We start from the raw sequence: 23748 nt of genomic DNA, 5'->3' as shown, positions 1-23748 counted from the left end.
TGAGAGCGCCAGGCTGCAGGGGCCACCCCGCTGTCCCGCCCCCCTGCTCGCCCCTCCCTCGGGAAGGCCTCTCCCCGCTTCCTGCCTGTGTCCGTCTGCTGGCTCCGAGCGACGGGTGTGGACACGGTCCTGGTGTGTGTGTGCACACGTGCGTGTGCAGGCGGGCCCCCACCCCCCTGTCCCCGGGGCGCGTGGCCTCGCTTCTCCCAGCCTCGGTGTCCTCACCTGTGCATGGGGGTGTTGGCAGGCTCCCCCAAGGGAGGGATGTGGTGGGGGGCGTGGGGGGCGGGCGAGCGACTGGTGGCCACAAGATGGGTGCGTGTGTGTGTGCATCTGTGTGTGCCTGTGCGTCTGTGTGTGAGTGCACGTGAGTCTGTGTGAATGCTGGTGTGAATGTGTGGGTGTGAGTGTGTGCATCTGTGTGTGCACATGTGTGCTGGTGTGCATGTGAGCCTGTGTGCACGTGTGGGTGTGTCTGCGAGTGTGCATGTGAGTCTGTGAGTGCTGGTGTGGGTGCGTGGGTGTAGGCCTGTGCGCGTCTGTGTGTGAGCCTGTGTGCACATGTGTGTGTGTGTGCATGTGTGTGTGTGTGCGTGTGAGTCTGTGTGAGTGCTGGTGTGCATGTGTGGGTGTGAGCCTGTGTGCATGTGTGATTGTATGCACATAACCGTTCTCGTGTGCAGACTGAGGGAACGGAGGGCCGGGTCCTCTGAGCTGGAGGCACCTAACTTGCCCTGTGGCCTCTGGCAGGGACGCCCCCTCTGCCCTTGAGAAGGGGCAGCCAGGCCAGGGCCGCTGGTGAAATCCCGTCCTTCCTGCCCCTCGGGTCCTGCAAGGGACAGGGGAAGTGCCCAAAGCAAAGGAGGCAGCAGGCCTGAGTTCCCCTACCCGGACGCCCCCTCCCACCTCTCAGCTCCCCAGGGGGCTGGCAGCAAGCACCGTGCCAGAGAGGGGTCCCAGGCCGGAGTCGCTGACTGCGGGGACCCTGGCCGTGTTGGGGTGTTTAGTGCCCCTCCAGGCGCTGGCTTGACTGCTGGGGAGCGCTGGCCCCGGGGTTTTCCTGGGGATCCCAGCAGCGGGCCTGCCAGCTCTGCTCTCATGGCAACGTCCCCCCACCCTCCGCCGTGCAGCCCCCCGCCCCCACCCTGGGCTGGGAGGAGGACAAGGCCCTGTCTTAGCCGCCCCTCCTGCCTGAGGCCTCCCGCCAGCTAGATGTCAGTCACATACGACCACGTGCAAACGACGGCTGACCTGGTCCAGCAAGAATCCTAGCCACCCCGCTCCCGCCACTGTCTATAAGTAAAACCGTAATATTTATAGTGCTCACAGAGCTTTGCTACTTAATTCTGCACCCCCGCCCCACACCCAAGGCCCCCCGGTCGGCACCCCTGCGCCCAGGGCCGTCTTGAGTGCGGGCATCCCTGTAACTGGGCCATGGCGTGGGGGGCGTGGGGGTGGGAGTCACGAGCAGATGGAGGACAGTGCCTGTGGACGCCCGGGAGGCGGGTGTCGTCAGTCTCACTGCAGGTGGGGGGCGGTGCTGGGGCCTAGAGAGGCTTGGGGCTCACCCGGGGCAGAGCAGGTCTGACTCCTGAGCTGCCTGCTCTCCTGAGGGCTCAGCCATGAGGGGTGCTCTGGGCCTCAGTTTCCCCACTTGGTAAAACGGGCCTCTCAGCTCTGTCTAGAGCACAGACCCCAGGGACCCCACTCTCAGGGTCTCAGGGACACTGCTCGCCAGGGTTCTGCGTTCCCATCACTTGGCTGTGGTCCAGATGGGCCCGTGTGGCTGCCTCGCTCTGGGTCCACCCTTCTGGCCTGTGACCCAGTCTCCTGCACAGATGGTGACCTGAGGAGGTGCCCGGCCCAGCCCAGCATCCGCTGTGGGTGGGGGTAGCGGGGACCAGGCCAGCCAGCTTGAGCTTCCCACCCAGCCCCACCAGCTGTCAGACTTTGCAGAAGCGCCAGGCTTGCAAAAGCTCTGGCCCGAAGCCTTCTGCCTGGCTCCGTGGCCCAGCTGGTACGGTCCGCAGCGTAGGCCGGCCTGTCTGGAGTCCGGCTGCACCAACGGAAAGTCCCTCACTTGAGTCAACATTTGGGCTCGGAGAGCGAAGCCCCTGGCGGGGGGCAGCTGTGAGCAGCCGTCTATGGAGGCAGGAAGGAGGTCGGGCTGGCCCTCAGGACGCCCCATGGCCCAGAGAAGGGCACCGCTGGGTCCCGGCGTCTCTGAACGGTCGTTGGTGGGGCCGGCGTGGTGGAGAGGGGTTGACGTGGGCTGTTATGAAGCTGTGTGGAGCCCGGGGACCCCAGGGAGCCCCAGAGCGGAGCCCTCACGCCCCCAGGCTCGGAGAACGGAGGCTCCCCTGGCCCCTGGGTTGAGGGGCTGCAAGCGGGCCCTTCCGCACAGCACGGCGGCCGTGTGTGCACCACGGCCCCCGGGAGTGGGCTTGCACAAGCTCCCCTCTGTGCTGGGGTCCCCAGGGGCCCTGCGAAGCTCTGTCTGAGGTGGGCGCTGAGGGCACCTGGGGTGTCAAGGGGATGCCTGGACCTGCTCTGGCTCAGCAGGGCAGGACCACGGGAGGGTGGGCCTGGGGGGCTTGGCGGGCGGGGGGTGCTGCCCCATCCTGGTGCCGCTGCTGTCTCTCAGGGGTGTCTGGCCATCCGTGGGGCTCTGCCCAATACGCCCGGGGCTCCGCTGCGAGGGTGCTGGGCTCTGTGGCAGCCCCTCTGGCCTTGGACTAGGCTTCTGCCCGCTGTGGACTCCTCCTGCTGCTCTGGCCCGGGGTCCTTGCTGTCCCCAGTAGAGGTGGGGTGGTGGGGTCAGCCCAGGACACGGCAGGAGCCCCTTGGGGCTTTGCAGGGCTCTGGGTGGGGTCCACAGCTGGGCTGTGGCTCAGTGTCCCACTGGCCTGCGGGGTGACCTCAGGGAGGTCTCAGCGCCTCTTAGGAGAGGGCAGCCTGAGCTACGTGGGCTCTGAGATCGAGGGTCTGTGAACGCCCAGCGTGGGGTGCCTGGTCCCCTCGGCCTTCCTCCGCGTGGGTCTCCTAGGTGCGTGTTGAAATAAACCCTTCCCTCTCTTCCTGGTTCCCAGAGACTAGGCTGCCCCCGTCTGCCCAGTCCTCCAGCCTCATGCTGGACACCCCCTCTGCCTCGGCGCATGCCCCGCCCCTGCCTGAGCTGCCGTCCCTGCCTTTCTGTCTCTTCAACTGCGTTGCCGCTTCTTCCGGGAAGCCATCCTGGCTGTGCCTACGTCCATAGCCCATGAAAGCCCTTCTCACTCCACTTCGGGATCCCTGCTGAGCTGTTGGCTTCCTGAGAGCGGGGCCCTGTCTGCCTTGGCCCTGGGTGGTCCTGGTGTGAACCGTGGTTGAATGAATTAGCGAGAGGCGGCGCGCTCTGTTCTCAGAGTGCACAGTCCCCCTGGGAGCGGGAGGCCGGGCTTGGGGCAGAGACGGGGCTGCGGTCTGGCCGGCCCCGAGCAGCCTCACTCTCCCTGGCCCTGGCTGGCTGGCGGACGCGCTGCTTGGGCCCCGGGGGCAGAGGCTGCCGCGGGAGCTGCGGGCTGACCAGTGACCCCCTACCCCGCCTCAGCCGTGCAGGAGGAGCGGCAGCGGGGCAAGGACCGGGGCGAGAGCGAGGTGGAGTCCAGCAGCAGCGCCAACGAGGACATGCCAGTGGAGAAGATCCTGGAGGCCGAGCTGGCCGTCGAGCCCAAGACCGAGACCTACGTGGAGGCGAACGTGGGGCTGAACCCCAGCTCGGTGAGCGCCCCCGCCCACGTCCATCTGCTCTGCTCTGGGGACGGAGGCCCTGGGAGCACACCTGGGAGGGGGCCCTGTCATCACACCCCCGCCTGGAGGGGGACCCTGTCACCCCCCGTGCCCCTGCCCCTCCGTGAGGCTCTGCTGCCAGTCAGGTGGGCGAGTTTTCTGTTGTTGGGCTCAAAGCCCAGGACTTTACAGCTCCCTTCCAGCTTCCTGTTACCTCTGGCCCATCGTGCAGCCAGGCCTGTGGGCAGCACTAGGTGTCAGCATGATCTGTGTCTCCCGTGTGGGTTCAGGGCGGCCCTGGGGTCCCCCTGGCTTCTCCCCTCCGTTCTGTCCCTGCCTCACGTGGCCCGGACGCCCCGCCCACTCCCGCCCCAGGGCCCTTGCTCGTGTGGTCTCCACCGTTCCTCCTCCGGCTTCAGCCTTGCCAAGTGTGCCTTCCTTGGGGAGCCCTTTCCCTCTCGACTGCCTTGTTCCCCCTTCACGGGGGCTCGGCGCCCTTGACGCTTGGGGGTCACGGCGCGGCGAGTGTGGTGGTTCGTTCTCCATCCTGGCCGTCGGACGGTCCCCCGTGCCCGGATGCGGTCAGGGACAGGACCCCGCCGTCCCGTAGGTGCTTGTTCACGGCCCCCCAGTCTCAGAGCGTGGGGGTCGCATCCTGCCTGCAGTCTCAGGACACCCTGCTTCCTTGTCCCCCTGCGACGGAGCGCCCCAGGCTGCAGCCCCTCTCAGACCCCTACGCTGGCTGCCCCGCCGTGTTGCCTCTTGTGTGCAGTGACCACCCCACCCGCCGCCGGTTTGACCCTCAACAGTCCCTCTGGTCTGTGGCCCGACCCCACCTGATGGCTTCTCTAGTCCCAGTGGGGAGCCAGGGTGGCCGCAAGGGCCTCACGATTGAGCAGAAACCCTGAAGGAAAAGTCAGGGATCGACAGCCGTCTGCCAGGTTTTACTCTTGTCCAGTGAGGACACCATCTGGGAGGAAACGAGTCTGCCCTCTGCGCGCTCCGGGAATGCAGAACAGGCGGGCGATTTAGGGGACAGGCCGGTGGGCTGGCTGGTGGGGCTCTGCCCTCCTGTGGCCGCTCCTGGTGGATTGGCCTGGGTCCCCCTCTGGGGCTGGCTCGTTCAGCCCCTTCCCCCAGACCAGGGACACCTGTCTGCCCCGGGGGAGCCTCAGGTCCCAGCCTGGGGGCCCCGTGGTCCCCTCCTAGGACAGGGAAGGCTCCGCCCTCTCCGGCAAGGGGCCAGAGCTCAGGAAACTGCTGTTGAATGAGGCCTGTTTTGTCTTTTTGTGGGAATGAGGCTCAGAGGATGGAGCCTGGTAGAGTTCAAGCTCCTCCCCCAGGGGAACCCGCTCCCTCCAGGCCAGCCCCGCGCCTCTGGTGCAGGTAACCTTTGCCCCCAGCTTACTAGGTATGACCCGGCACCTGCCTCCGAGGCCCTGGCCTACTCCACTGGGCCTGCTCTGGGCCCCTTGGGGGCTCAGGGGGGCTCCCGCTAGTGACTAGAGAAGGCCCGACCTCTGGGGCTTCAGCCCAGGACTCGTTGGTCTTCCCCATGCCTTCTGCCCCGCTCAGTGCATCTCCCCGGACCCCCCACCGTCAAGCTTGGCCTCCCAGCCGTAGGCTGGAAGGGCTCGGAGCAAGGTCCCTGAGGACTGGAGCCTGGCCCCAGGCTCTAGCTCACTAGGTGCTGGATGTGTCGCTCGGGTGAGCCGGGTTCCCGGTGCAGGCTAGCTCTGCTCGTGGCTGTGGTCATCTGGTGGCCGGGATGGGTGTGCAATGCCCAGAGGGTGTGCTGGGCTTGGGCACGTGGCGTCTGGGTGCCCCGAGTGCTGGGCTTCTGGTCAGTGCTCCTGGGTGGAGGCGGGAATGCTGTGGGGCTGGCCCCCTGGGGCCTCGGTGTGACGGTGACTCTGGGGGCGTCTGGGCGCTGGCACCTTCCACCCCCTTCCCCTGACTGGCCGTATGGCCTGGAAGCCGCTTCTCCCGCGGCCCCAGGTACTCCTTCTGCATGCCGGCCTCCGTGCCCCTCTGTCACAGGCCTCCCAAGAGAGCCCTCAGCAGGCCCTTCACGGCCGGATTGTTTAGACTGCGCGCCACGGGAGGGCACATGGTTTCTATCAGGGAAGCTCCTCCAGGCTCCCCACGCCGCCGGGGGTGGGGGGGATGCCTGGCCCACGTGGTTCCTGGAATGAAGCGCTTACGCTTCCACTGCCTGGGCCCCACCCCCCAGGGCCTGGCGAGTTCTCCGTCGGAGCCCCGTGGGCTGGAGCCTGCAGCCACTGAGGCTGCCCCGGTTCCCCCGTTTGTGAGGATGACTGGGTGTCCCCTTCTGGCTAGGGGCTTCCCAGGTGGCTTAGTGGTAATGAATCCGCCTGCACTGCAGAAGACACGGGTTCGATCCCTGGGTCAGAAAGATGCCCTGGAGGAGGAAATGGCAACCCACTCCAATGTTCTTGCCTGGAGAATCCCACGGACAGAAGAGCCTGGTGGGCTACAGCCCATGGGGTCTCAAGAGTCAGACACGACTACATGACTGAGCACGCACGCACGCCCCTTCTGACCAGAACTTTCCGGAAGGGCTTCAGGTGCACTCTTGTGTGTTGCCACGTCCAAATTTGGGAGGAAGCACCACCACCAGAGGGGCTGGCACTGCCCATGCCCTCCCCATGCCTGGTCCGCAACACGAGGTCACCTGGCATCGGCCCAAGGGCCGCGGTGGAGACCGAATGGGTCATGGCACGGTGACCTTTCTGTGGCTGCTGGACAAGTGACAGCAAACTGAGGGCCTAAAGCAGCACAGATCTCACTGCCTCACGCCCCTCGAGGCGAAGCCTGAGACCTGCGCCCCTGGGCCAAGTCAGGGCGCCGGCAGGCGTGCGGGTGGGGGCCGCGCCCGGCCTCCGCTCTGGAGGCGCCCCGGGCCCCGGCTCCGGCCCTTCTTCCGCGTCTGCCGGCAGCTCTTCCCTCCTTGACCTTGGCCTCGGCCCTCATGTCCTCCCCCGCAGCAGGGGCTCTGTGATGACCCCGGGCCCACCCACACCTTCCAGGGTCACCTCCCATCAGAACCCTTCACTCAGCCGTGCTCGCCGATTCCTTTGTGTTGGGGTTCGGGGGCTGAGGTCGTGGGGGTCGTGGGGGCGTCGGTCAGCCCCCGCTGCTGGGTCGGGCGTGTGGGGGCCTGATCAGGGGCTCTGTTCAATGCACCGTGCTCACCACGGTGCCCCTCCCCAGCCCAACGACCCCGTCACCAACATCTGCCAAGCGGCTGACAAGCAGCTCTTCACACTGGTGGAGTGGGCCAAGCGGATCCCGCACTTCTCCGAGCTGCCCCTGGACGACCAGGTCATCCTGCTGCGAGCAGGTGAGCACCGGGCCGGGTGGGGGCGGGGCGAGGGGTGGGCAGGGGAGGTGGGCGGGGCCTGAGGGGGCGGGCCTTGTGAGGGGGCGGGGCGAGGGGGCGGGGCCCTGCTCATGCTCAGTGGGGTCCTAGAGGCACGGGGCACCGGGCATAGGGAGGGGGGTGGGGGGCTCTGCTGGGGAAGGGCCGGGGGGCGGCTGGGGACGGGGCCTCAGAGGAGGGCAGTCTTGCTGGGGGCCCGGTTCTGCCCCTTGATGAGGTCTCCTCCTCAGCCTCCTGAGCCCTGGTGTCTGGCCGGCGGGTGTCGGTCCACGATGGCCCAGGGGTGGGGGAGACGGTCCCTGGAAGAGCTTTCACTCTGGGGCACAAACTCCAACCCCAGAGCTGACAGGAAAAGATGCCGACCTGCGGGGTGGGGCGGGGCCCTGGGTCCTCATGCTGAGCGGGCAGCCCCTTTGTCTCCCGGGCTCTCAATTTTCCTCTGTGTTAAGTGAGGCCAATACTAGCTTCGTGGGGTTGAGTCATGATTGAACAGGATCACCGTTGTGACACGGTCACAGCCACCAGCCCGGAGCCTTTGGGGCACCGGTGACGGTCACAGCCACCACTGCCGAGTGCTCCGTGGGCTCCGGGCTGGGGTCTGAGACGGTCGCTAGCGACGCTCCGGAGACTGCTCGCGTGGCCGGTTTGCAGGAGCGCATGCGCACGGGGTCTTTTCTCTGCCCTCCCCCAGCCCTGCGCCCACGCCGCGTGTGCCAGGGACTCTCAGAGAGAGAGTGGCAGTCCCCCTTTGGCTCCAACACTCCTGGGTTCCATCATTTACTGTTTTGTGGCACCCCCAAAACGTCAGCTCTGGGAGTCTGCGTTGGGGGCTGCCCAAGAGGGTCTGGGGGCTCCCTCGCGCTCTTTGGCAGCAGCGGCGTACAGAGAGGGACTTCCCGGGCACCTGAGTATGGAGGGCCCGGGTGAAGTAGCTGCAGGAGCTGCTCTGTGCGGGACTTTAGGGTCAGTGCTCGGGAACCGCCCTTCTGTGGCAGGGTCATGGGCTCGGGGTTCCATGGAGGCCCTGCCTCGAGAGGGTGCGAGCTGCCTCCGGGGGGCCCGGTGGGGGCCAGGGCGGGGCGGGGTGGGGTGGGGCAGGGCCCCGGAGCCCTGCAGGTGGACGAGTCCCTGCTCCTGCTCAGTGGGGGGGTGGTCCTAGGGGCAAGGAGGCGGGCGGGGCCTGGAGACCACGGTGACCCTGTGCCCCGCCCTTGCAGGCTGGAACGAGCTGCTCATCGCCTCCTTCTCGCACCGCTCCATCGCCGTGAAGGACGGCATCCTCCTGGCCACCGGGCTGCACGTACATCGCAACAGCGCCCACAGCGCAGGCGTGGGCGCCATTTTCGACAGGTGGGGGCCCCGCGTGGCCTTGTGCTGTGCACGGAGGTTACGCTTGTGGAGACAGCAGAAGGGCCCCAGGACTAAGTCCCGGGTGGCTCAGAGGGTAAAGTGTATGCCCGCAGCACGGGAGACCCGGGTTCGATCCCTGGGTCGGTAAGATCCCCTGGAGAAGGGAATGGCAACCCACTGCAGTATTCTTGCCTGGAGAATCCCATGGACGGAGGAGCCTGGTGGGCTACAGTCCATGGGGTCGCTAAGAGTTGGACACAACTAAGCAACTTCCCTAAGATTAAAATCCCCGGGGCCACCCGTGTACCCCAGCTCCCACTGTGGTGTCCTTCCCTTCACACACCCTCCACATCCGCGTGTGTGAAGGAAAGCGGCCCCATCTTTAAAGCAGAAGTAGTCGGTGGTACTGTTCTGTGGGAGCCGGCGAGGACTCCTCTGACGTGTTGTGGTTCCATGAACCTGCGTGCGGCCTGGCCCTGGGCACATGGCCACGTCCCAGCACCACTCTGGGCCTGTCCCCGGCAGGGACACTGCTCTCTGCTCCTGCCTCTCTTGGCACACACCCAGGCGGCCGGTGCTGGGCGGTGGTCAGGCGACTCTTCTCAGGCTCCCAAATCACGACTCATCCCGTCTCCACCTGCAGGGTCACTGGGATGCCTGTTCCCATCCCTGGCTGGCTTTGCCTGTGAGCCCAGGTCAGAGCACCTGGGCCTTCTGGGGACCGGGGTGTCAGGTCAGCCAGCCAGAGCTGAAGGGGCTGGGGAGGGCCGTGGAGGGGGGGTCCCTTGGGCAGGGGGAGCTTCAGCACAGGGTGAGTGGACCCCAGGGAGGGGAGGCAATGGGCGGGGTCCCAGGTGAGCCCCTGAGTGAAGAGAGTCGCTCAGTCGTGTCTGACTCTGTGACTCCATGGACTGTATATGGTCTATGGAATTCTCCAGGCCAGAATACTGGAGTGGGGAGCCTTTCTCTTCTCCAGGAATCTTCCCAGCCCAGGGATCGAACCCAGGTCTCCCACGTTGCAGGTGGATTCTTTTCCAACTGAGCCACTGGGGAAGCCTGAGTCCCTGAGTACAAGAGCCTTACAGTGGGCGGGGGGGAGCAGCAGAGACCCCTACTGTAGCCCCCTGGGGATAAATGCGGGAGCGTGCTGCCACGTGGGACGGCGCAGGAAGAACGGGGGCGGCTCCTGACTGCTCCACCCCCCCCCCCCCCCGCCTGCACCAGGCGCCCTGGGCAGGCCCTGATGCAGACAGTGTAGGGCGTGTCTTTGTTCAGTAAACTCGGAGAGGGGGCTGTGGGGTGCTGGGTTTATTGCTTATATGCTTAGCTGCTCAGCTGTGTCCGACTCTGTGCAACCCCATGGACTGTAGCCCGCCAGGCTCCCCTGTCTGTGGGGTTCTGCAGGCAGGAATACTGGAGTGGGTTGCCATTTCCTTCTCCAGAGGATCGTATTGCTCACAGATGGCTTCTTTAGCAAGCCCGTCCCTCCCCGGCCTTGTGCCCAGCTGACAGCTCCGGGGGCCCAGGTGCTCAGGAGGTGCCTGGTGATGGGAAGTGGCACGGAGCCCCCTCTGGCAGCGAGCCAGGAGCAGGGAAGCCAGGAGCTGGGGAGGCCTTTCCGCAGGTGTAGGGAGTAGCAGGGGTGCGCGTCCGGGCCTTGGCCTGCTCTGCGCCAAGCGGGGACGCGTGCCAGCGGACTTCGTCCCCGACGTCCAGGACCCTGGCTCACCCTGCTGTCACGCGGTGCCCCTCTAGTCTCCGGGTTCCTGGAATAAAATCCCACAACACTGAGCTCCTGGAGCTGGAGGAGAGGAACCCCCCTCCCCGCTCGGGGCCGGAGGGGACTGGCTGGGCGCAGGGACTGTCCTACCCGGTCTGAATCGCCTTACCCTTCTCAGCTGCCCTCCAGGCCTGCACGGAGTCCTTCGGGGGTGTTTCTGGGGGGCCCCGGGAAGGGCACGGTCTGGCTTGGATGTTGATGTTTGCCTGCCCTCCTCCCCCCACGCACACAGGGTGCTGACGGAGCTGGTGTCCAAGATGCGGGACATGCAGATGGACAAGACGGAGCTGGGCTGCCTGCGCGCCATCGTCCTCTTCAACCCCGGTACTGCCTGCTATCCAGGCCTGGTGTCCGCCCCCCCAGGGGCCAAGGCCGCGGGGCGCCCACCGCAGCCCCACAGCCCACTGATAGGGCGGTGTCGGCCCCCTGCCCCTCCTCTGAGCCTGCCTGTCTCCCTTGCGATGGGCTCTGCTGCCAGAGCTGCCAGAGATTTGGAGCCCGGCTGGTCTGGGGGTGCTGTACCGGGGCAGGGGTGGGCTCTGAGGGCTTCTTGGGGAAGTGCTGGCGGTGGGAGGGCGGGGCAGCGGCAGGGCTCATGAGTCCTTACCCTCCGTCGGCTCCAGTGCTGGGGGTCAGGCTGGGGTGAAGATGGGGTCCCCTAGTGGGGACAGCCCGTTTCCAGGGGCATTTGTCCCCAGGCCTGTGCGTGAGCCCACGACCCTGGCAACACAGCCCTGCCCAGCAGGGTCCCCCTTGAAGTCGAGCGTGACTTGGCTGCCAGCACTGCTTTACCTGCTGGGGCCCAGACTTGGGATTGCCAGGGGCAGGAGGGAGGTGGCCAGAGCTGGCACAGGCCCAGGTATAGGGGGACCGGGGGCCCAGCTGCAGAGGAGTCTGCATTTCCCGAGGTGCCCAGGACCCCAGGCCACTGTGGCATTCACGCTGGGCACGGTGCCCCTGCTGGCATGTCAGACAGCCGGGGCAGGACTGGTGTAGGGGCCCCTGGCCTAGGGCTCAGAGGCCACCCAAGAGCAGGCCTGTCCCCAGGGCTTCCCTGGCTTCAGATGGGCAGCAGGGGGGCTCCAGCCTCTGCCCCCTAAACCATCAGGGTGGACCATGCCTGTCTGGGGCCGCACTCAGGGCAGGGACCCGAATCCCAGTGCCCAAAGGGGGCTGCTGTTGGGGGTCAGTGGGGAGAGGCTTGTCGGGTGTCAGTTTGCGGGGTGACTTTGGAGACGAAGGAGCAGAGAGGGGCTTAGCTTTGCCCGACTGGGGAGCTCTCACTGCCTCAGGGAGGCCTGTGACTGCTGCCCGGATGACCCAGGGCAGCCCGTGCGCCTCAGTCCTCACCCCTGGGCCCTGGGGTTTTGGTGGCCCTGGTCCCAGGCATCTCTGTCCACAGGCAGAGCCCCTTCCAGACCAGGCTCCTGCTGCCAGGGTCCCAGGGCTCAGGGTGGCTTCAGCCCCCCAGCGTGGGTTTGGCTGTTTCAGACAGGAGGAGGTCTGGAGCCTACATTGGCTCAGAGGGGCTGAGACCCAGTGCACTGAGGCCTCTGGAGGTGACGCGGTTGCTGTGGTAACCAGGGGTGGGGGAAGCAGGCCTGTCCCACCCTCCTGATGAGGTAGTGGGGTGGCGAGAGGTTAGGGGATGGGCCCAAGGTCGAGTGGCCAGCATGCAGCAGGCAGGGTGCATGCACAGGGCCGCCTCATCCAGGCCGGGGCTCTGGGTCCCCGCTTCCCGGGGCTGGGCTCTGACCTGTGGCCCCTTCTCCCCTGCAGACTCCAAGGGGCTCTCAAACCCAGCCGAGGTGGAGGCGCTTCGCGAGAAGGTCTATGCGTCCCTGGAGGCGTACTGCAAACACAAGTACCCCGAGCAGCCAGGAAGGTGGGCCTTGGGGGCTGCGGCAGGCCCGCCCCAGCCCTTCAGACACTCCTGTGGGTTAGAGGGCAGCTGCCCTCCCCCACCCAGGGCAGCGGGGGACCCAGGCACTCTTCCGCCCCAGCAGGCGCGCACTCACCGTTCCCTGTAGCCCCACCAGGCAGATGGGCCCTGTGCTGGCACACAGTAGGCACGCGTGGCTCTAGAGCGGGTAAACCAAGGCGGTGCTTTCCTCTGCCGGCCAGAGGAAACCACTCGAGGCAGGGCTCTGCTGTGCTCGCCCCGGCAGGGACGAAAGCCAGCACATAGTAGGTGCTTTACAAACGTGTGTGGAACAGATGGCTGTGATCTGAGCGCAGTCTGCCTGGCTCTCTCCCTGCTGACTGTGGGCCTGGGAGGGCTGGCCTTGCCTCCTTGCCGGGTCCCCCGAGCCGGGCGCGCAGTGGGTTTCTGGGAGAAGGTGCCTGCAGACCAGCTGTCCAGGTTCCTGCCTCCTCTCTTCCTGGACCGGCCTCTGTCTGCCCGGAGCGGGTGGGGCCCCAGGGCCCCAGGCCTGGCTCTGCCCTCGCCCGCCCCGCCAGCCGGCACACACACGGTTAAGTGTCTGACCAGCCTCATCTGGTTTAAAGTGAAACTTCCCGGAGGAGGGGTGGCAGGCCCGCCTGTTTTTCCTGGCTCCCCGCCCTGGCCCATCTCGCCAGCTCAGCAGAAAACAGCGCGTTCTTTGGCCCCGCTCCAGCCTCTGAGCTGCGTTTTTGCCTTTAAAATGTGGGTTGTGTTGCAGCCAAGCCCGGGGCTTTCCCCCTGAAATAAGACATTGTTAATAATTAGTGAGGTCCCAGGGTCCCCCGAGGGTCGTGTGGAGAAGGCCTGGAAGCACCCGGGGTGGGGACTGGGGTCCGGGGAGGGGTGGATGTGGATGTCCGGGTGGGGCATTGGGCCCTGTCCCCACACGGCAGCTGTCCTTGGCACAGAGTGCAGGAGCCTGGCGTCCCTGATCCAGGCGCCCCCCCCCCCACCAAAGTCTCCCCTGCTCCTCCGCTGCCCAGTGTCCTTCCCAGAGACTCTGCAGTGGGGCAGGCGCAGCCCGAGGAGCCCCTCCCCCTCCCTGCACCCGCCCTGTTCGAGGTCGGGCTGCTGTGCTGCAGCTCTTTCCGGGTGAGGTGGGTGCTGGCGTGAGCCCCCCTGGAGGCCTCTTGGAGTTCAGACTTGCCCCCCAGCTCAGGAGCAACTTCATCCCGAGAGGGGGTTGCCCGGCGGCCAGGGGCTTTGCTGGTGCTCAGATCTGCCGTCAGAGCCCTTCTTCCCGTGTAAAATCCTGCTGCGACTCCTGCTGCCCTTGGAGAAAGCCTGCCGCGCCTTTTAACGTCCCCCTCGAAGCCCTGATCACCCCGCCCCTGCCCGGCCACTGGCCCTTTATCCTGAATCTCTGCCCTGGGGGTGTCCTCTTGGGGGTCTTCTGCCCCTGGGCCCTGGCCCCACTCTGCGTCCATCCTCTGCCTGAGAGACCCCTCCCCGTTCAAGGGCCCCGGCTCAGGCAGGTCCCCTGCCGTGGCAGCCTCGGGGGCTGGGGCGGTGAGACGGTCAGGCCACGGGGCCCGGGTAGGGGAGCGCGGCGGGCGCTCACGCGGCTTCATCCGCAGGTTCGCCAAGCTGCTGCTGCGCCTGCCCGCTCTGCGCTCCATTGGCCTCAAGTGCCTGGAGCACCTCTTCTTCTTCAAGCTCATCGGGGACACGCCCATCGACACCTTCCTCATGGAGATGCTGGAGGCCCCGCACCAGATGACTTAGGCCTGCGGTTCCCGGCCCGCCCCGCCCTCTGCCCGCGGGCCCTGGGGGCGTGGCCCGCCTGGCCCTGGGGGCGTGGCCCGCCGCTGCTGAGCCTGTGCTGCAGGCCGCCCTCCTCGTTTTCCACACGACTCGTCTGGACCCGGCAGCGGGCATCCCGGGGCGGCCGCCGGAGCGGCAGGAGCCGGTGTGAGCCCCGGGAGGGGGGAACCCGGGCGGGCTCACGGGGTACACGCCTCCGCCCCTGGAGCCGTAGCGTTCAGAGGGCGGCTGGGCTCCGTCATGCTCTGTGGTCGCTGGGTTTGGAAGTCTCCCGTGCGAGGTCCTCTGTTTGCAAGGATCCCTCTGCCTCCGGTGTTGGCTGGCGCCCTGCCTGCCCAGCTTCACCCGCGACTGGGAGGAGGGGACAGGTGGGGGAGCTGCCAAAGACCCCCCCCACCCGCCTCCCGGGAGGACGGGAGGGGCTCTGGTCCCTTAGAGTGAAGGGTGAGCAGCCCCTTTTTCCAAAGATGGCTTTCAACCTGCTCCCCAGGCCGGTCAGATTGGGAGCCGACCTCTGCCCTGGGTTTGGGGGTCACTTAAGGCTGCAGGGACACCCGCGCACCCCACCCCACCTGCGTGCTGTCTTTGCATTGTCCTGGTTTCAGCTCCTGTCCCATGTGGTCCTGTCCAGGCCGCCTCCAAACCTTCCAGCCTGTGCAGAGGGCTGAGGCTGGCCCCCACTCCTGCAGGGCGCGCCTGATCTCTAGTGGACCGGAGGCCTGCTGCCCACCCAGGAGGCCCACGGTGACGGGAGGGGAAGAGGGTCCTCGGTCGGCCGTGCACACTGAGGGAGACCAGCGGCGTCCAGAGCTGGCGGGACCTGTGGGCACTCCGCTGCGGGGAGCGGACAGCTGGCCGGGGCCTGCAGCACTCTGGGCAGGGAGGCCCCTTGGGTGGCAGGCGTCTCATGGGCCCCTGAGGTGGGGAGCGGCCGAGTGTCAGCACCCTGGGATGGGGCTGTCGTCGTGTGTCCGTCCGCACCCTCTCTGGTCAGGGTCCCGCCCGGCCCGGCAGGCCCAGCGTCCTGGGCTGGGTCTCTCAGGGTGAAGGCCTCTGCACCGTCGTGCGCTCCCTCCGGTCCGTTTTTCTGTCTCACGCCCCGAAACCCAGCGTTTGTCGGCTGGGGGAGCCGGAACTGGGTGCGTGGGGTCCTGCTGCCCCCGTCAGCGGCCCTGGAGCAGGAGTGGGGGTTGGCGTTGTGGCTGCTCCCCCAAGCCTGTCTCCCCGTGGGGGGGTGCGGGGGTGCCCCCGAGGCTGGGTGAGGACAGGCCGGCCTCCCGGCCTCTGTGGGGAAGAGGGTGTCCATTCTTTGCCCTCCAGGGTCCAGCCCAGGCTGAGCGTGAGGCATCTGGGCCAACCGTGTGGAGGACGCCACAGACATCTCCTTTCTCTGGGGCCCCCCCCATTCCCGCCCCCAGGAGATGCGTCCCCAGCCGCCGCGGCACCTGCCCCATCCGCCCTCTGCGGCAGAGGTGGGGCGAGCCGGGGCCTGCCCAGTGCCCCCGGAAGTCTTGGCCGCCTTTGGGGGCGTGGTGGTGTCAGCAGAGTGAAGCAGGCACCCTGGTGGTCCTCCCCCTGGGGTACCCCTGGTGGTGGGTTTGTAGGTCTGCCCCCCACCCCACACCCAGTGCCTTCTGCAGCTGGACACACCCCGTCCACACCCAGCCCGCCCCGCTGCCCTGGACCACTCTGGAGCCCAGGAGGGGGCCCTGTGGGGTCTGGCCTCGGGGTCCCCCGGCTGCCCTACCCCAAGCCAGAAGCCCCCGGCATCCCCTCCCCCGGCCTCCTGCGTCACCAGGCCCATGGCGTCCTGGGGCCGAGCCCCCCTTCTTCTCCTCGGGTGCTGTCATCGTAACGTCCTTGCTGTGTTTGAAAAGGTGATGGTGGGGAAATGGCACGTTATTCAGTAGGTAGACATTTTCTTTAACCAGACCTTCAGTAGACCAATCTGGTTCAATTAAGGTGATTTTTTTGGTAATTATTATTTTGGTGGGACAGTCTTTAATTTTCTAAAGATAGCACTAACGTCAGCTCGTTGGCCATCCTGTGCCGTCCCCACTCACTGGATGCTTCCGGCACGCCCCCCCCTTGCCCAGCATCACCTCCCCCTCGGTCATCAGGCGGGGCTCCCGAGGCCGAGGAATGAAGACGACTGTGTCTCAGGTTCGGAAGTTGTTGGCCAGGCCAGCCTCTGGCTTGTCCCCCACTGGGCGTTTCCTTGGAAGCTGGCCTGCTCGGGGACGTCTGTGCAGAGGGCACCCGCGTCAGCTGCTGGCCCTCATCCCCCCGGGGGGAGGACGGCCCCCGGCCCTGGGCGTCCCAGGAGGGTTTGGGCTGGCAGACCCCCCGGGGCAAGTGCTGGAGACCACGCCGCACTCCCTGCTCCGCGGAGGCCCTGGTTGGGCCCAGCCGGAACGTCCAGCCAGAGCGTGATGGGCTGATGTTGCTCCCGCCGTGGAATTTGGTCCCTGCCCACGCAGGTGTGTGTGGACAACACCCGCGCTGTAGAGACCCCGTGTGCACAGGCCTGCTCTCCATCCACAGACACACAGACCAGTTACCAGCATTTTCTGTTTATTTTTAATCAAGACTCCCCCCGACCCCATTTTCCTATAAATTTGCTTGTTGTAAGCAAGTATGTAAGGACCCCTTCTTTGGTGAAATCCGGGTTCGAATGAATACCTTGAGGCAAGGAGACGCATCTATTTTAAGATGCTCTGGAGCAAACAGCTTTAGCCGTTGCCAGTCCTTAGCAATGCCTTAGCCGGGACGTGTAGCTCACAGAGATGACATACGGAGAAAAAGAGGAGACATTTAAAGCATCGGGAAAGGTAGAAAAAAAATCTATTTTTGTACAAATGTAATTTTATCCCTCATGTATAACTTGGAGGATGTGGCGGGGAGGGGGGGCTTGTTGTGTTTCTGCTTCTAGAGGTGGAGGCTCTCTGAGTCGACGTCGGGACTTCAGATGGGCGCGCGGGCCTCGGACAACACTGCTGCAGGCGGGAAGCTGGGCCCGGAACTCTCGAGGGTTCTCCTCCCCTTCCGAGTAACGCTCACGCCTTGCTCTGCGCCCTCCCCGTGGCCAGCTGGCCTTCCCGGGACTGACTGTGAAATTACTTCCCCACACGGACTGTTCTCAAAACATCGCAGCCACAGGTGCTGGGCGAACAATGGTGTCAGAATTGTGGAGAAGAGACTCGGAGCAAAACGTGAGAGGAGAAACAAGCAAAACATGAGCGTTTAAAAACACCCCCTCAGCTTGCCTTTGTTCGGGGGGCTTTCCTGTCCGGGGCTGGAAGCCGACCGCGCGGGGGGCTTCAGCTGCCCTGGAGGGGGCGGGCCTGCTGCCTTCACCACCCCCCGAGGGCCACAGCAGGCGCCCCAGCTGCCCTCCGACTCTGGCGGCCAGGTGCCGGCAGCAGGACCCTGACCTGGGGCTGCTGGGCCTGTCCTCCTCCTGGGTCTGCTCTGCATCTCAGGGCTCTTGGGTGACTCACCCCCTCCGTGCCTGGGCTCCGTCCAGAAGCCCCCCAAGAGGGGCCCCCTCGGCCCTCTCGGGGCTTGGCGTGGGCATCAGCCCGGACGGGGGGGAGGTTCGCATGGCCCCAGGATGAGTGATGTCATTCGGCTGCCCCATTAACGAGCAGGTAGTGGCACCCACCTGCTCCCACTTGTCTCCATGCCGTCTGGGGGCTAGACGGGGCCTGGCTGCAGCGTGCCTGCGGTGCCCGAACCCTCTCCTGCACCTCCGTCCAGCCGGCACCGTTTTGGGGCCCGGGGCATCCTGGGGCTGGAAGCCCTGAGGCCCACAGCCCTGCCCGGTGGCACCGGACACGTCGTACTGAGGACCGAGGTGGCTCCCGGGGGCGGGTGTGAACCTGATGATGAGTCCTGAGGCCCGAGAGCCAGGCCCCCCAGAAGACTCGCTGTACGTGGGCGTACAGTGTGCGTGGGACTTGCATGTTTACACACATACAAACGTGCCCCTGCACGTGTGACGTGCACGGCTTCACCAGAACTCAGCTGTCCCGGCCCTGGCTGGCTGCAGGCGGTGCCCGAGGTGCTGACACCCAGCCCCCACGGCCTGCTGCCCGCGACAGCCTCCCGGGAGTCAGGCGTGGCCTTGCCCACGAAGCTCAGCCTGTACCTCCTGGAAGGGTGGGCACAGGAGACAGACCCCCACGAACCTCTGCGACCAGCCCATTCTGGTTTCCTGTCATAAAAATTCAAACATAACCACTGTGGGGACCCCTTCTGGTCTAGGAAGTGTAGTCAGCCCCAGGGGCCTGGAGAACCAGACGGTCGCCTCGCCAGTGAGGGACCCTGGCCCAGGGGATCCCTGGCCGTTGACCCCAGCCTCAGCAGGCCCTGGCCCAGCTCTGGACACAGTCTGCGTGGGCAGACCCTGCAGGGGCGTCTGGCAGGAGTAAGTGGACCCCGAGGAGGGCTGCCTCTGATGGCTGCACGGCCTGAGGGGCTGTTGGAGTCTCTGGGGAAGACCAGGGCAGGGCCATGGCTGAGACGACCTCCCCAGGCTGAGGGACCCCCGCACACTGTCCAGGATGCAGGCCTGAGGGAGCACCCCTCGGCTGGAGCGCCGATCCTGGAAGAGCAGAGCAGAGGAGCCAGTGGGCAGGGGTCCGAGAGGAGGAGGAGTCTGGGGCGCAGGGCTCACACCCGACCTCTTGCCAAGCGCTGTGCCCCTGGAGGGCCCCAGTCACGCGGAGGCCCTGAGCTGCCACGGCCACTGCCAGGCAATCTGGCTCCTGGCCCCCCTGCTGCCTCAGTTGCCATGGTGACCCCGGCCCAGGGCAGTCCCCCTGGACCACAGATGCTGGGCTTGATAAGTTTATCTGCCTCAGGATCCGGTGGTGACAGGCTGAGTGAGCAGGGCTAGGGAACCTCAGAGGCGAGGTTGGGCATTTGGACGGGACTGTGCAAGGCATCCCCGTATGGCAGGTTCCAAGCTGGGTGCTGGGGCCCGGTGACAGGAGAGAGCGGGCCCTGCTGTCGCCAGGCAAGCAGTGTGGTTGGAGAAAGGGCCTGTGTGGGAAGTGGAGGGAGTCCTAGGAAGATGGGGTGAGCCCCCAGAGAGGCCCCGACACCCAGCAGGGGACGCAGAGGACAGAAGAAGCGGGGGGTCATCACTGGGCCTGAGCCCGGCAGCAGCAAGTGATGAGAACCGAGCAGAGGCAGCCAGCGGGGCTGAGACCTCAGGCAGGAAGGGGCCGGAGCATGGAGGGCGTCAGGAAATGGAGCACAGGGCAATTCTTGTCCTCTGCCCCCTGATACCCACGCGGTCTCCTCTGCCTCCGCGCTTGGGGCTCCTCTGCTGTGCCGAGGGCTGACCCCCAGCTGAAACGCAGGCTCCTGCTTCCCGCTGGCCTGGCTGGGCGCTGACTTCCCATCCCTCCTGTCCCTGGGCGGGGGCGATCTCGAGGGCTCAGAGAGTTGGAGTGGACTGGCCATTTCACCCAACTGCCCTCCAGCCTCAGAAGCCATCTGAGGATGCGGGGGGCCCCAGAGGAACTGGGAGGGGCCGCACCTCCAGGGAGGAGTCCTGAGACGGATGGACCGCAGGGCCCGGAGCAGGGCCCGGTGCGAGGCAGCAGTGCCCCCTGCTGGACGCGCAGGGCAGAGGCCGCGCGGGTCCTTCCGGTCCTGCAGGTGCCCCACTCCGGGCCTCTGGAATCGCCGGGAGCCTCGGAACTCCGCGGCCCAGGCCACGCCCCCGTCCGATTACGTCAGAGGGTCGGGGTTGGGGCGGAGTGGGGCCACCCCGCTGGGCCGCGGAGCCCACTGCGCGCTGAGCCCCGACTGGGAGCTCCCCCTCTGGACGTCAGTTTCCCCGTCCCCCGGGCAGGGACAGACACCCCCACCTCCCAGGGCTGTTGTCCCGAGGTGGGCGAGACCTCAGTCATCCAGAAAAGACCCTGAGGTCGCCGCTTCCTGGGTCATTTTCCTGGGACGACAAGGCCGTCCCCTGGGGAACAGGCCTGGCAGGCGTGGGTTCTGGAGCCCTCCACCTCTAGTCTGGGGCCACATCTGGAGGAGGTCGGGGCTGTGGGCCAGTTCCAGGCCGGGGGACCAGGAGGGTCAGCGTTGTCATGCCCTTGATGGTGAAAGTCCCAGGGAGGTCAGAGCCACCAGTGGGGGTGGGAATCCCGGGCTGTGGGGGCCTTGGTTCCTCATTCATTCACGGACACTCACAGACCACACTTACAGGCCAGGCTCCACCCTGAGGGGCTCTCTATCCCACCAGGGCCCCTGGGCCCTGACCTAACCTGGGGGCTGGCTGCAGACTCCGACTCAGCCTGGGAACCGGCGCTCGGCACCCAGCGAGCGAGGCTGGAAAAAACCCAGTCCCGCAAGAGGAGTGCTGTTGGTTCTCATGCTTCTGAGACACAGGTGGGTCAGGAGCATCTAGGGAATCCTGGCCCACGGCCCCGAGGGGCTCGTGGTGGAGGCAGGGGCATGATCACCAGGCTCGGCTTTGCTGGGTCCCCTGCCCCCCGGGTTAGGGCCCACCCAGCTTCGGAAGCCCCCTCTGCCTGGGGGGCCTGAGGTCTCTGGGCCGCCCCCCAGGTCGGGCCTCCGTCCTCCTGTTCCTCTCGGTGCAGCGGCTGCCGGGACCATCCGGGAGGCCCGAGGCTCGGGAGGCCGGCCCGGAGTCTGCCCCCAGCTGGACGTGGGTGGACAGAGCGTTTCCCTCCTGGGCCTCAGCCTCACCTCTGCAGACGGGGGACAGCCGCAGTGAGTATGGGCCGTGTAGGCGCGGAGCAGAGCCGTGATCACCGACGATGAGCAGCCCCGTTGTTCGGGGAGGAAACAGGCCAGGGGAAGAGGTGGCGGCCCGCCTTCAGCTTCAGCAGTGGGACCCAGGCCCCCGAAGTCTGGGTGGCGCTCCTGCCTGAGCTGGCCCGGGTGCCTGCCGGGGAGGGCCAGATGTGAGCCTGCCCGGACGCCTGCCTGGATTCCAGGCTGTCCGGTAGGACAGGTGGGGCCCCAGGGGCTGGTGGGGACTGGCGGAGGTGCCTGTGGACTTCCCTTCCATCCACTGCCAAGCCTTCAGGAGGTGAGGTAGGGCCTGGGCTAGGCGAGGGGCCCACGCTCTTCTCTTAGCCGCCAAGGCCCTTGGAGAGTGCAGAATGGGGAGAGGCTGCCGCGACAGGGCTCTCGAGATGGGGGGGCCTCCCTTGCACCCTGAGAGTGGAGGTCGCATGCTCTGGGAAGCAGTTTCTTACAAAGTTCAGCAGCATCTGGTGACCGCAGCTCTAGGTGTTGATACAACCAATTTGAAAATGTCTGTCCACCCCCAACCTGGCACACGGACCTTTATAGCAGCTTTATTCGTAACTGCTGACAACGGGAAGCAACTGAGATGTCCTTCAGTAACTGAATAGATAAGCAGACTGAGGTTCCTCCAGACAGTGGAACACTCTTAGCAATAAAAAGAAATGAGCTGTCAGCCACGAAAAGACACGGATGAATCACAAATGCATATTGCTAAGTGAAAAAGCCTGAGCGAGAGAAACTACACGATTCCATTTATGCAGCATTCTGGAAAAGGCGTCACTCTGGAGATGGTAAACAAGTCAGCGGTTCCAGTGGGGTGCTAGTGAGGGAGATGCAGGACTTGTAGGGCAGTGAAACTCTTCTGGCAGGAACCTGACGCTGTACTCGTCCAAACCACATGGCCTTTCTGCTCAGTGAGCCTTACTGTCTGCAAAGAGAGTTACTTGGGAGGTCAGGAGAATCCCAGGGTGGCCTGCAGACTGGCAGGGCAACCTTCCTGAGGGAGTGGAGGCAGCAGCGGCTGAGCTAGCAGCTTTGGGGTCCGTAAAACTGGCTGTGAAGGGTGCCGCCGTGGGAGCCTGTTCCTGGGGCGATGAAGCTGTTTCTGGGGCTGCAGGCTGACGGCTCTGCTGTCTGGTGCTGCTCTCGTCTTCACTGAGACGACCATGCAGCTGGGTTGGGGGCCCTGGCGTGTCGCTGCTGGGCTGAGAGGGACCCACGCGGTGGTGGATGAGAGCTGGAGACCCAGCGTGCACTCGGGTTTAGCTCAGTACAGACGGCTGCGTGGCAACACCTGTGATCACACGTGACAGCCCGTGTAGCGTGCACACAGTCTCCTTGCTCTGTCAGCCGAGAGACACTGCAAGTGCCGGATTGCTCCCTGAGCACCCCGGCACCCAGATCTTGGTTTCTAACACCGTTCTCCAAGGCAAGGACCAGGGGTCCTGCGGGGGACCATGCCAGGGCTGGGCAGACACGGCCGGAATGAGCCAGGAGCATCTTGTTGTGCTAGAAAGTGAAAGTGAAGGGATGCATTAACCACAGGAGCACGCCAGCAGGTCGTCAGGGGGACACAGGGTGTGACCAGCATGGTCCCCGAGGACGAGGCCGGGACACCCGGGGCTGGGACAGAAACAATAACGTCGGATTGGATTATGACTCCAAGGACAACATGAATACCCGTGAGCCTGTTCTCACATAAACACATGACTGCATAAATAAACATGTAGTGGATGAGAGATGACTCTCCCTGCAGAAGAGTCCCAGAGGGTTTGTGTGCGTGCTCCCCTCCACGAGCTGGAACCTGAGCCCTCATCCTCGAATGCGAGCTGTGCCCAGTGACCGCCTTGTAAAGAAGGCTGCCGGGGGAGGGAGACAGACAGGAACGCTCCAGGGGAGGGGTGCGGCCCGGCAAACCCGACCTCGGCCAGGGGTCAAGGCCAGCGCCAGCGGTGATGCGTCCTGGTGCCGGCCTGCACCCCTGGCGCAGAGGCATGAATAGGGCGCTTCCCTCAGGGTCTTCCTCCCAAACCCCCCCATCAAGGCCCACACGAGAAAACCACCAGAGAAACCCCAGCTGAGGGACCTTCCACAGAATCCCTGAGCAATCCTCCTCAGAATTGTCAAGGTCATCAAAGCACAGGAAGTCTGAGAAACTGCGGCCCAGAGGAGCCCTCGGAGACGTGACAACTCAGGGTTGGGTGGGGTCCCGGGTCAGAGGAGGACGTCGGGGGAAAGCAGGATGAGTGGAATAAATCAGGCTTCCCGGTGGCTCGGGTGGTAGAGACACTGCCTGCCATGCGGGAGACCTGGGTTCGATCCCGGAGTCAGGAAGATCCCCTGGAGGAGGAAATGGCAACCCACTCCAGTGTTCTTGCCAGAATCCCTCGGACAGAGGAGCCTGGCGGGCTCCAGTCCCTGGGGGCAAAGAGCCGGACACGCCTGAGTGACTGACCCTTTCACGTCTCGGACACGAACAGGCAGAGCGCGCTTGATTGTCTTCCCTTCGTTGCCGAAGCTGTGCTTCTCACAAACCGCAGGTCAGTGGCGACGCCAGTCTAGCGAATCTCTTGGTGCCTGTCCCCCAACAGCGGCTGCTCGTTTTGTGTCCCTGGGCTGCATTTTGGGAATTGTCCCAGCGTTTCAAACGTTTTCATTATTGTTAGATCCGTCATGGTGACCTGTGACCTCTGGTGTTACTCTCGTCATTATCTGAGAAGCCGCGAGCTGCACCCACGTAAGGCAGCCAACTGAACTGACAAGCGTGTGTGTTCTGACGGCTCCACCCACTGGCCGATCCCCCGCTTCCCCCTCTCATCCGGCCTCCCTTTTCCCCGAGACCCAAGAGCAGTGGCATTTGGTCGATTAAGAGCCCACCATGACCCCCGAGTGTTCAAGGGAAAGGAAGAGCCGCTCGTCTCTCACTTTAATCAAAGCTAG

At 65.4% G+C, this 23748-nt stretch overlaps 2 protein-coding genes across 9 annotated transcripts in view; one reads left to right on the top strand and one right to left on the bottom strand.

Moving 5' to 3' along the window:
- The window catches only part of RXRA (retinoid X receptor alpha), a 92817-nt gene extending 75555 nt beyond the window's left edge, over positions 1-17262 (top strand). For all 8 annotated transcript variants that reach the window (XM_086323396.1, XM_086323399.1, XM_086323400.1 and 5 more), the window contains exons 5-10: positions 3590-3759; positions 7003-7132; positions 8389-8521; positions 10534-10625; positions 12081-12186; positions 13824-17262. In XM_086323396.1, the coding sequence (XP_086179522.1) occupies positions 3590-3759; positions 7003-7132; positions 8389-8521; positions 10534-10625; positions 12081-12186; positions 13824-13971 (779 nt within the window). In that variant the 3' untranslated portion in view covers positions 13972-17262. The remainder of the gene's footprint in view (positions 1-3589; positions 3760-7002; positions 7133-8388; positions 8522-10533; positions 10626-12080; positions 12187-13823) is intronic.
- LOC147362272 (uncharacterized) lies at positions 9815-13824 on the bottom strand. Its single transcript, XM_086323401.1, has 2 exons — positions 12320-13824; positions 9815-10287 (listed from the first exon to the last, which is right to left on the bottom strand). The coding sequence occupies exons 1-2, from the start codon at positions 12871-12873 to the stop codon at positions 9837-9839; spliced, it is 1005 nt and encodes a 334-aa protein (XP_086179527.1). The 5' UTR covers positions 12874-13824; the 3' UTR covers positions 9815-9836.
- Positions 17263-23748: the final 6486 nt, after the last annotated feature.

The sequence above is a fragment of the Bos grunniens genome, chromosome 11 (assembly GCF_055505025.1).
Source record: "Bos grunniens cultivar Pamir isolate PY7600 chromosome 11, Bosgru_T2T1.0, whole genome shotgun sequence".
NCBI lineage: Eukaryota > Metazoa > Chordata > Mammalia > Artiodactyla > Bovidae > Bos > Bos grunniens.
Note: the sequence above shows the minus strand (reverse complement) of the source record. Positions and strands in the feature narration are given on the sequence as shown.